This window comes from Columba livia, chromosome 9 (assembly GCF_036013475.1).
Source record: "Columba livia isolate bColLiv1 breed racing homer chromosome 9, bColLiv1.pat.W.v2, whole genome shotgun sequence".
Classification (NCBI taxonomy): Eukaryota; Metazoa; Chordata; class Aves; order Columbiformes; family Columbidae; genus Columba; species Columba livia.
The window spans coordinates 1,200,697-1,212,431 of NC_088610.1; the positions used below are offsets into that span (position 1 = coordinate 1,200,697).

Below are 11,735 nucleotides of genomic sequence, written 5' to 3' on the forward strand. Positions count from 1 at the left end.
CAGCACTTCAAATATCGACAAGGCAAGAAGCACAGAACCGAAAAGGAAATCACGTACCTTTCAAAGGTATTTTAATGGTTTTCTCTTTTAATATCGATGTACCGTATACATCCAGCAACGTGCGAGTGCCCCTCTCCAGGCGTACAGGCCGCGCGCTGTACGTCACTAAGGCACTCGGGGGAAGTCGTTTCTGATAAACGCAACGGGAACGTTTCAACGACACAGCATCAGTGACAAGCTCCTGGAGCAGCTCTACCGCAGCATTGACCTTGATTTATGTGGCAGCAAGTCGTACACGGGCTCACTGGGAATTTGGCAAGTTTGTCGTCACCGAATCACTTCCAAAGGCACTGGTCATCTTTGCTTACCCCTAGCTGGGAACACACGCATTTTTTCTACTGATTTTGAAATGGAATATTCAAATTTTAGTGACACGGAGGAACCAACGCCATCGATACATTCCCTCAAACGGCAACCGCTGCCCGCAGGCCCGCACGCCCTCTCCTTCACGTGCCAGTTTACACCTTTGGGGCTCAAGGCTTAGAGTATTGTGCGTTACTCTGAAGTCCTACCTTACAGCAATTTTTCATCAGGAAAGTACTTTGAATGTAAATCAAAATGCTTTGAAACAGCAGAAATAAATTAAACAAATGTAATTTGTTTATAAAAATATTTTCTTATAAATCTTTAAAGCTTATAAAAGCCAGAAAATACATTTAAAAGAATCTCTGAAACATTTCATCCTTTGAGATGCGGTTACAGTTCACACAGTGAGAAGAAACAAAGCCCAGAGACATTTAACATTTCTCTTCCCACACGGAATTCCATAGTACAAGACGCTCAACCTACCCGGAAAATGCCCTTGCCATCTTCCCCGGGCCGGCTCCCCGCGCCACATCAGCTCGGGCTGAAAACAAAGAGCTGGAGCTCGGCTGACGCGGCTGCTGCTCACACAGACATGGCACAAGGAGCTTCCCCACAGTTACCACGTGGAAATTCAGATGTCGGTTACACCAGCAACCACGACTCCGAAACCAGAGCTTGGGGATATGTATGCAGTACATAGGTGCTTTTTTTTAACAATTACCTTCTGAACCGACATTTCCATACGGGGAGGGGAAGTGGTATCACATACAAACATACCACGTCTCAGCCATCCTGTTTTTCAGTGGTGTGGCATTTAAAAATACCTAGATTCCTGCTTATTGATTACGGGATATGTCTTTGTAATAAAACTAAAATGACCTTGCTAGTCCCTCCAGTATTTCAGCAGTGTCAGTTGGTCCTCTTGCACTTCCAGGAAGACTGTCCCTCGTCCTGCAGCTTCTTCAGTTTCGGCCCAAGTAGGAACCACCAGCCAAACCCCAGAATGACGCAGACGACGGACTCCACGTAGTAACCGTCCAAGGTGGTAACGCAGGAACCACCAGCTTTTGTGCAGAGCTGAAACACAGGAGCACAAGTTGATGCCTTCAGTATTCCCTGGCAGATAAACACAGACTTTTAGAAACTAGACATTAAATATCCACTTTTTTTTTTTACTTGCTCTTTGTTATGACTAAATATATTTGTTTAATCATCCTTGTTTCTTGCAGAGATAGTAGGAGAGGCTTTCAAGTGCACCATTGGCATGAAAAGCAGCAAAACTGTTATAAAACAGTAAATGGAGCATATTGGCCCAAGGGACTATCTCAAGAACACACAAACTGTCCGGCTGTCTCAGGCTGCCCTGAAACTGCAAGCACTGCTCTTAACCTCATCAAGACTTATTTTCCCCCAGCCATCCAAATGACTTCTTTACAAATAACCTTGCATCTCACTACACTGGACAGTACAAAACGCTGCATATTGCTCAGAAAAAAACCATGCCCAGGATGTTTAATTGCAGAACTGGAAGACAGAAACTCCAGCGCTTAAAGGGTACGTGTGTAGCACACGATAAGTTTCTGCTATTGTTCAGCTTTCAACCCTGCGATAGTCCCAAGATAAATCAGTCCTTTGAGTGAGGTTCTGCCAGCGTTTTCATCACTCTGAGACATGTCAAGATCAGATTAGGAATGAGGAGGGAGTGGTGGTGGAACGTTACCAACAGGGAAGATGCGAAGAAAGATCAGAGGGGTGAGGTGAAGGAGGAGAGGCTGGAACTCAAGAGAGGCCCGGGCACAGGCAGCTCAGCAGTGGCAGCCCAGCGAGAGACGGGCAGGAGAAGCGCACACTGCGGAAAACTGCAGCTCCAGTTCAAACAAGGCATGTTTGACTCCTAGAACACTTGGTTCATTTAGAGAACCTGCACATCCCAAAGAGTCACGCCATTCAAGTGTGAAATAAATCTCAGTCATGAGTGCAGGAAAGCAAAACAAACCACCAAAAACCAACCACAAGCCCAGAAGTCCCCCAAACATTTCCACCCTCCCAAACAGACAGGGTAAAATTTCTCATTTGCTCATGAGCAGGTGAATTTGAAACCCTGCTTTCCAGGCAGGTTTGCGTCCCGTTGTTTGATCTGCATGCAGCAGCACAGCGAGTTCTTTGTTCTCTTCCACAGGGCTGCCCAGAGCTGGAAGGCGGCCAGTCCCACCGCTCCGTCCCGCGTGGAGCGTGAAGAGCAAAGACAGAAAAGTACCATCACGGGAGAAGGTATCGAGGTGTCCAGATGGGAAACCTCCAGAAAGAAGGAACAAAAACCTACCACAAAGCTAAAGGGACCTGGGGGACAGCCAGCCTGCCAAGAATGGAGTGTCTAATGACACAACTCTCAGCTTCGCAAGGTTTGCTCTCGAAAACGTAACGCCAGGCTCCTTGCACCACAGAGAACGGGGCACTGATCTAGTGCTTCTAACACCAGCTTTTCATCCCACCCAGAAAGAAATGGACAACTACTCTCCAGCTGCAAATCTTTGGTAAGATGTTAGTTATTAAGAGTGTACAGATGAAAACAGATTTAATTTTATCAGACAGGAGAATGAGCTCCATCAGTGGAAATCTTTACGCATAAACTATGCACTATGGTGGTTTCCAAAGGTGAAAAAATACTAACAGAAGCAATTTCATCAGGTAAGAAGGGAACAGCCTCCAAAACTTACTTCTGCAGCCGCCGCAGTCCCGCAGGTCTGCTCCTGGGCCCCTGCGCACTCCTTCACCGTCAGCGGGTCCACAAGCCAGAGTGCGACAGTGGAAGGCCAGTTCCCCCCCAGGTTCGACACCGTGTTTAGGAGCGTCATGTAGGTCCCTCCGATCAGCGGGTCGCTGACTTTGGCGTTGAAAGCCATTATTGCAACATACATGCTATACAGCGTGATCTACAGCAGGTAAGAAAACCCACGGCACAGTAAAGTCTCCCCAGTTATAGACAGGGACAACATAAAAACTGTTCTGGGAGATGACGTGAAGTTAGCAACACTGACTGAAAAGTAACCCAGCAGCTGAAAATGGCACAAGAGAGCAACGACGCCTGCAGCGCGTCTCTGCTCGCCCCACAGAGCGGCCGCGCTGCGTGTCTGGGGGGGCGCTGAAACGGAGCCAGCTGCGCGGGCACCGCGACGACTCAGGGTAGCACACTGACAAACCATAAAGCCAGCTCAAATTGCATATAAAAATAACACTTCCATGCTTTAAATCAACTCTTCAGGGACCGTATACATTTTAGTTCTGATCCAAAGCCCAGTTTCTATCAGACGTTTGTTTCCCAGGCCTTTGGATCAGATCTGTTATGACGTTCTTCCAAAAAATCAAGGAAGTATTTTTTCTAGGACCAGGATCACATCACTTTACGGATCTGCACAATGAGCAGGATCATCATGGTGGGTACGAAAGCCAGCATGCTGGGATTTCTCCTGCTCTATCACGACTTCAAGCTTCTGGGTTTGGGCGAAAAAAAATAAATCTGGGAAACAACCCCAGATCTGGTGAAGTAAAAGTAACTCCACGGGAGGTGTCCAGCGGTGCGCAGGGAAGGAGAAATAATATTGGCAAGAGTATCAGAAGTAAATACAGCTGCATGGCACAACAGGTCAGACCCAGAGGAATTCTGCTGTAACTAAGGTCGAAAGCATATAACGGCATTTACGGTCCTCTGGTTGAGTGATATGAAACGCCCCGTCCCTTCCCTTCCCTTCCCACACACAGCGTTACCTGATGTAAAGCATAACTCAGCAGTACTACAACATAGTAGTAGACAGGAAATCCTCCTTCGTGTTTTACTTTAGGAGTCCACCATACCAGAAAAGCAAATTCCAGACCGAGTAGTAATCTGGAGGAATAAGAAAGATAATTCATAACCCAAGTGATTATTTCCATGTGTTTCCTTAATACAAAGCAACTATTGAACATTTATACATACAGAATACATTAAAATAATTTATGACTAAATAGTTAAAACTATATCTATCTTAGAATTATATAATAAATGTTTGGCAAGCACTGAAATGGAAAACTTTTTATACCTAGCCAATTCTGTAACTCTGCCTTCCACAGAAACATCACTCGCTGCCAGATCTCCTACACCAGCTTTCTCCCCGCCCCTTCACACAGAAATCTATTTTTGTAGAAACAAACACACAAGATATCCAACCAAATTCAGCTGGAGCAAGATCTACCTGGTTTTTATTTTACAAAAACATACCTAGTTGCTTAAGAGTACGTTACAGTAACAGGCACGTTACATGATTCACTGAGTAACAGCATTAGGTATTTTGCTGGATTCATTGGTTTTTCAACTCCATAAGCAAACTCCTGTATCAAACACAACACAGAAATGACACATCTCCTTGTCTGCACCAGCCTGACTCAGCTTCTTTCATTCTCCCTTGCCTTGGCAAAGCAGACGCACCAAGCGACTTCTCAGTGCGTTCTGCCTCTCTGACATCGGGTATTTACACCTCATCTTACAGATCAAGCCAGAGCGACTCGTGAGCACGGAACTGAACAAGAGCAGGAGACTGCTGCTCCGGCGCTGTTGTAGACGCATCTTCAAAACCCCTCGTGTTCTGCTTTCTTACATGTGATACTACACGAATCATCTTCAAGGCACAAGTCACAGAGATTTCAACGGACTGTCAGAATTCTGACACACTTTCTTGTATGTGGAACTTAGAGAGTTCCACTTGAGCTGAATACGCAAATTACTACGCTTCTATAAAATGCAATTGGTTTGGTTTTACCTGAAAGGCATAGCTTTGTAAAACGTGTTCAGTGGCTGGGGGCCTGCAGTGTATCTGCTGATAATCAGAGGCAGTATGATCTGCAGGGGAACCATGGGAACTGCCAGCAGAGCCAAGTGCTCTTTCGGGACTCCCTCTTCCACCAGTTTGAGTCCCGTTACAGCATCTGCTGCTGAAAATCCAACCTGCAACGGAAGATACACAAAATAAACCGAGGAAAGCAGAGGTAGTCTGGCTAGAAATTCAGCTTATTCAGTAATGTGATAGAGTACAAGTCACTTCTGTTTCTGATTTGATTTCCGGGTGAGTTCTGAGACATGTTCTACACTTGCACCCTCTTACTGTCATCAGTGCCAAAACTATGCCAAGAACATGAAACGGAGCAATGACTTTCATGCCCGTGCCCTGATTGCTGTTGGTATCCTTGGTAGCCAACCAGAAGCTGTGGAAACCTGGTTTATACAGAGCTGCAGATTCTGGGAATAACATTCAGGTTAAAAGAAACATTTTCTGTCCTTCTCAGACTATAGGAACAGCCCAGCTGTTTAAAAATGTTTAAAAACAAATTACTATAATACTGGATTGCAATCGCACTGCTCTTTAATGCTTGTGTAAACACTGAGAAAAGCTCACACAAACGGTCTCTGTTGTACAGCCCTGCTTGGCACAATGTTATAAGCAATTCTGTTTCGCATTTCATGTGAAAATTCAGAACTCTGATGACAACCACCAGCAAAACTAAGAAATAAGTTACATCACAGGGCCTCAGCGACCTTCCAGACTCCAATAACATCAGCATCTAACAATTCATGGATGCATTTACTTACTTTTGCTGTGAGGATCAAGAGGCAGAAAGTAAGAACGGCCGGCATCTTGATTATTGAGAATAGCAGCCTGTATGTGTCAGTGATGCCTTTTGTTTCTTCTTTCGTTGGTGTTAGTTCCTTGTTTTCCTTTTTCAAAAGGGCAACCAGTGTAGTGGTAATTAGAAAGACAGCTCCCCAGAAAAACAGGAAATCTGGTGGGGAAAGAAACAAACAAACCAACCACATCATCATCAACACTTCACTGACAACTCACTGAGTATTGAAAATGCAGTTAGTTTGCAAAAATATAAATCTAATAATCAAAATGGGATAAAAACATTACTCATTGACCCTCCTAGAAACAACCAAGAAAAGCAAAGCACAAACACATGGCTCCATGCAGTAGCTGACACAGCTTTTCCCTCTGTCACCGTGTTTGCTCGCGATCCAAGACAGCAGAGCCGCAGCAAACCGGGTCACTGCCCTGCTGCTCGGTGTATTATTAACCACAGCGAGCGTGTTGGAGGAGAAAGAAATAGAAACAAGAATGCTGAAGGATCACAAATACAATCACCAAACGAGAATGTTGAAGGATCACAAATACAATCACCAAAAGCTGACCAAGGAGGAAAAACCACATTTAATAGCTACAGGAAGGGGAAAAAACTTCTGAGGAAGGAGTCATTCACAGGTCTGCAGTTGATTTACTGTACGTTCATGTAATTATTCTGTGCCCCCATTCTATACGTCCTATAGAATACCATCAGAAGGAAATAAAGATTTTATTTAAGAGCGTGAAGATATCATGATGAAAGTTCTTACACAGTCGGCAAGCAGAGAGTCACCCAAACAGGTCTAAGTGGCTGTTATACACTTGCTAACTGTAAAGAGCTCTATTTTAAGCAGATATAATGTTTGCTAAATTACGGATTTGAAGGCAGCAACAGTAAAAACACACCAGTGTTTTAAGGCAAGCAGTTTTTGAGTCAGCAAATGGATTATCTAAAATAATCCTATCCTCTGCCTCTCGTAAGGGGACAAAAAAGAACTCGGTCACAGGCAGAGGGTACGACAGATGCAGCCTTTTATCTTCCTGGTCACGAGCAACTCCCGAAGCCTCACGAGGAGCTGAGAGTCAGCAGCCAGGGCTGGGGAAAGGGCAGAGACAGGGCAAAGGTTCGGGCAATAATGAGCTGCTGTTTATGCACAGGAATAGAAAAGCACAACAGGCATGGAAGAAAACATGGAAAGACTGATTTACTATATCCCAGCATTCTCGGTGTAAAGGAAAGCAGTTTCTTTTCCCTTTTCTAAAGAAAAGGAGAGAAAGATTTCATAACCCAGGGGTGTCAAACTCATTCTCACCAGGGACCACATCAGCCTCGCAGTTGCCTTCAAAGGGCTGAATGTAATTTTATACAATCCTAAAAGTAGGAGTAGTTACTATAAAGTCCTAAAAATCCTGTCATAATTGATGCTGTCAGATTGCTCTCTCATCTGTAAAAAGAAATACCCTGAACATATATTTTAAAGTAAAAGATGAGTCATGCTAATCACAGCTACTGTCTACAAGAGACATACAGGAGTGGACTCTAATAATAGCACTAAAGTGTTATAATCACAGTGAAAGAACTACAGTGTGAGGATGGAAATAGAAATAGCTCTCAACATCATCCCATGAAGGTTCCTGATCGGGTCAGCCTCTCCGCTGCAACGCAGCAACAGCTGCATTAGCAACAAATTAAAATAAAAGAAAATGGCAGCCACACAGTCCACTAACAGACTACACGCAAAAGAACTTTAAAGTTGTAGTTTACACAAGGAATTTCTAGCATAAAGCTTCCAGTGCTGCCTGGCCACATCCCTATTTTGTCTCTGCCTCTACAATATTACTAGTAAAACAAGCCACTGTACTGGAGCAAAGCGAGCTTTTGAACTAGACCAGGGACTGACCAGGCTGGACAATAACCAGGGCCGAGCTGGTTTGTCACAGCAGCTTTAAGTAATTCTAAAGCCACACATCTTTTCCCAGGGAAAAGGGCGCTCCATGTCTCAGCTACCCTGAATGGGCTGCTGCTTTTGCTTCTCCACAACTTGAAGCTGACTTGGGATCGTGGAGCGCTGACCTGCTCTCTGCCTGGCATCGCACTCTGCCTACAACAAAAGCCCTCGGAGAGCCACCCTGGCTCACCAGGAGCCCCCTTAAAACCAGCACCAGGAGCAGAGAGCAGCTCTCCTGGTTTCCGTGAGCTGCTTCACAGGACTGCCGCTCTGCAGCTGCCTCAGGAGAAACGCGGTCACAGCAAATCATGGCACACAGCCACGGGAACAAGGGAACAGACACTTCTTGCAGCCAGTTTTGCCACCCAAAGAAACACATTCTGCAACTACAGTGTCGGAGCGATTTGCTTTTCTTCCTCCACCAGGTTAGTACCAGGTTAGCGCTCCAGGACAAGTCAAACAGGCTGTGGTGGTATTTTTGATAGCTGTTTGTTTTGGTTTCCTTTTTTCCCCCCCCCAAACCAGCACTTTTGTAATAGTAACAAATCCATTCATACAAACAGTACTGAGAAAAACAAAACAAACCAAGACAAGGAAACACCTGGACATCAGAGGTAACTACAGACAAACTAAGCTCTCTTAACTACACCAGTGACTTGCAAGTTGCATCAGCAGCAGGAGACGTCAGCCTGCCGCAGGAGCGAGAGGGAAGAGACACCAGCACTGAGGAACTGCACAGCAAGGGAAACAAAGGAAAGCAGCAACCCAGAGGAGTCACTGTGAGCACTGCTCTATGCTTGGTGACATGTAGACCAGACATCGGGTTATCAATCGGAAGGAAAGAGGAAGATCAGTTAGCAATTGCAATAGTTGCACAGACAAAATAAGTACAGCAGTCCTGGAAACTGATATCCTGATTAATCAATAAGATAGATAGAGGACAGAAAGCAAAAACTCGTCTTTAACCAACAATTCACCTCAGTTTGGGCATACCTTTTCTCTTACAGGCAGAGCACTCACTGTAAGAGAGGCAAAAGAAATTAAACCCAAGAGAATTTCCTCTTCACTGCTTGCCATGGTCACTCTGACACTGCAGTCACAAGAGGTGCCAGTTTTTCTTGTCCTCCCATAAGCTGAGCTGGCTAAACTCAACCTTGCAAGCAAAATGTGTATTTTAAGCATCTTCTATGTCATACCCCTAACATCAACCACCTCTAAAACCCTTCTGAAAACGAAAACCCAAACAACCCAAAGCCCGCCAAGCAGAAGATATCCCTACACTAACAGCTAGTTATGGTTAGATTACCAGACCCTATTTAATTCATTATAGAGAAAACAAAATCCCCCTTAATTTACTAAAATAAGTCCTTCATGGTCAACACTGAACAGTTGTTATTTCTGTGAACAATATCATCTTGGAAGGGTATTTTTTTTTAATTTCCCCTTTCCTTCCTCATGGAAAGAGATGCTCTTAAAAGGCCTCCTTAAAAGGAGGCAAAGCTTTTGGTTGGTTTGGTTTTTTTTTAAACAATACTCTATCCATGGTCATTAAACCAGGGGAAAAAAAAATTGTCTCCAAAATGCTTAGCTCAGCCAAGATAATGCCAAGGCAGGTTTCCCACGCTCTTAAACCTGGAGCAGGCTGGAAGTTCAGTCCATACAGCAACGGATTCCAGCAGCCTCCTGGCGGGCTCTGCCTTCTCACGGGCAAAGGACAAACCCAACCTGCTCAGTTCACAGCGCCAAACCATGAATGGAACTTTGGTCCAGGCTGAGAGAAGAACCATCCCCATCCCAGCAGTACCTGAAAGGGTCACGATGCCCTGGGGCTGGGGCTGGAACCGCAGGTACTTGTTGCAGAAGGAGGCCGACTCCAGGGCCAGGAAGAGGACATTGCCCAGGAAGTACCCGGCGGTCTGGCCCACAGAGTTGCAGGTGGAGGCGTAACCCACGTTCTCCCTGGACAGCATGGTCAGGGCCCAGCCGTCCACCGCGATGTCCTGCGTTGCCGCCAGGAACTCGAAGAGGAAGAAAGTCACGGTGAGGGCCACCACGTCGGGGCCGCGGCTCTCCCCGTCGCCCAGCAGCACATCCACCTGGGTGGACATGTAGATCATGAAGAGCCCCAGCACATACTGCGTGGGGACCAGCCAGGACTTGCGGCGGCCGAAGCCCCGCAGGTAGACGGCGTCCACCAAAGGGGCCCAGAGCAGCTTGAGGCTGAAGGGCCAGAACACGAAGCTGAAGAAGGCCTGGTCTGTGTAGCTGGCACTCTTGCTCTGCAGGATGAGGGGCACGCTGCCCGCCAGCCCCAGCGGGATGCCCTGCAGCACGTACAGCACCAGCAGCAGCAGGATGCTGCCCAGCTCCGCCCGGCACCCCCGCGCTCCCCGCACGCCCGCCTCCGGCGGCATCAGCGCCTCGGCCTCACCGCCCGGCAGCCCGTCCCCGCAGAGCGCCAGGCCGGGAGGCGCCTCGCTCCTCACGTCCAAGTAGTGGTGGTGGCTCGCAGCCCGGCGCTGCCGGCCGCCCTCCTGGGCCACGATGGCGGGCGACATGGCGGCGGTGGCGACGGTGGCGGCCCGGGGGCGGTGGCGGCCCGGCGGCCCAGGCGGGAGCGGCGCCGCCGCTGAGGAGACTCCGCACGCCGGCCCGGCCGCCACCAGCGGCCTACGCCCCGCCCCTTCCGGGCACGCGGGCGCTAGCGGCAGGCGTGGCTGCACCTCATTGGTGCGCCGCGGAGAGACGTCACAGGGCCGGCCGCTGGTGAGGTGGCGCCGTGAGTGGCCGCAGGTTCGAATCCCGGGTGCGGCGGAGCCCTGGCGGCGCTGGCTCCCTCGCGGTAGAGGGCGAGCTGCCGGGCGTTCCCGAGCCGCCCCAGCGGTGTTTGGGCTCTTGGCAACGCTCCTGGTGCTTTTAAGCTTTCTTCAGCGAACGTACACCCGCCACGAGCTGGGGAATGGATGTGTTAAACGAACGGTAAATAGATCAATAATAAAAATTAGTTGCCATTTTTTTTTTCTTTTTGGCTCTCCCGTACTAACAAATACAATTCAGTAGGAACCAAGGGAAGTAAAAGTTACTTTTCCCCCACTCTTCCTAGTCATTAGCACTGTTACATGATAACTAGACCGTCAGAAACACTTTGTGTGTCCCTTTGCTTCTGCTTTTAATGCTTGAAGATTTTTTTTTAATGCTTAAAATAACTTTTTTTTTTTTTCATTATTGAGAGACCCATCACAGCCATAACACAATTAAAACATTTACAACCGCACACTGCTATTGTCCTTAGGATAAAGTTGTTTGAAATCCGAGAGTGGAACTAGATAGTAGGTTGCAATTTAATACGTAACTTGAGTGTTTGCACTCACACCTTTCCCCATTTCCTTCTCTTTTCACCTGAAAACACCAATTAAAACTTCCGAGAAGCGTTTCCATAATGTGTTGGGAACATTGCCAGGAGAGTTTTATGGATGTAGTTACCTCCTTCTGCGTCTCTTAAGAAATCCCACCTGGGCAGAGACAGATGTGCTCCATAGCACACGACACCGACAGGCAGGAAAACGCTTATGGAGTTCTGAAGGGTCCGTTTCTGCCTTCATTTGAAGCCAGGAGGGCCCGGGTTGCGGTACCGCAGCCCGATTGTGCCGAGGGGAAGCGCAGAGCGGCGGCGCGGGGCTCCGGTGCGCACGCACACACCCGCAGATCCCGCGCTCTGAGCCCAGAGCCCGCCGAGCCCGGCCCCGCGCTCCGCCCCTTCCGCCGGAGC

At 47.5% G+C, this 11,735-nt stretch overlaps 1 protein-coding gene across 1 annotated transcript; it reads right to left on the reverse strand.

Moving 5' to 3' along the window:
• Positions 1-49: 49 nt before the first annotated feature.
• Positions 50-10,781, reverse strand: SLC33A1 (solute carrier family 33 member 1). Its single transcript, XM_013368554.3, has 6 exons — positions 9,771-10,781; positions 5,987-6,177; positions 5,160-5,344; positions 4,132-4,249; positions 3,084-3,299; positions 50-1,443 (listed from the first exon to the last, which is right to left on the reverse strand). Exons 1-6 carry the CDS (start codon positions 10,522-10,524, stop codon positions 1,276-1,278), a joined length of 1,632 nt encoding a protein of 543 aa, XP_013224008.3. The 5' UTR covers positions 10,525-10,781; the 3' UTR covers positions 50-1,275.
• Between the last annotated feature and the right edge of the window lie 954 nt (positions 10,782-11,735).

Excerpts from the sequence above, each read along its gene's own strand:
- SLC33A1 (XM_013368554.3), bottom strand. The coding sequence starts at position 10,524 with ATGTCGCCCGCCATCGTGGCCCAGGAGGGCGGCCGGCAGCGCCGGGCT. Across the intron at positions 6,178-9,770 it reads GGGCATCGTGACCCTTTCAG|ATTTCCTGTTTTTCTGGGGA; the intron begins GTACTGCTGGGA and ends TTTCCCCACCAG. Across the intron at positions 5,345-5,986 it reads TCTTGATCCTCACAGCAAAA|GTTGGATTTTCAGCAGCAGA; the intron begins GTAAGTAAATGC and ends CTTCCGTTGCAG.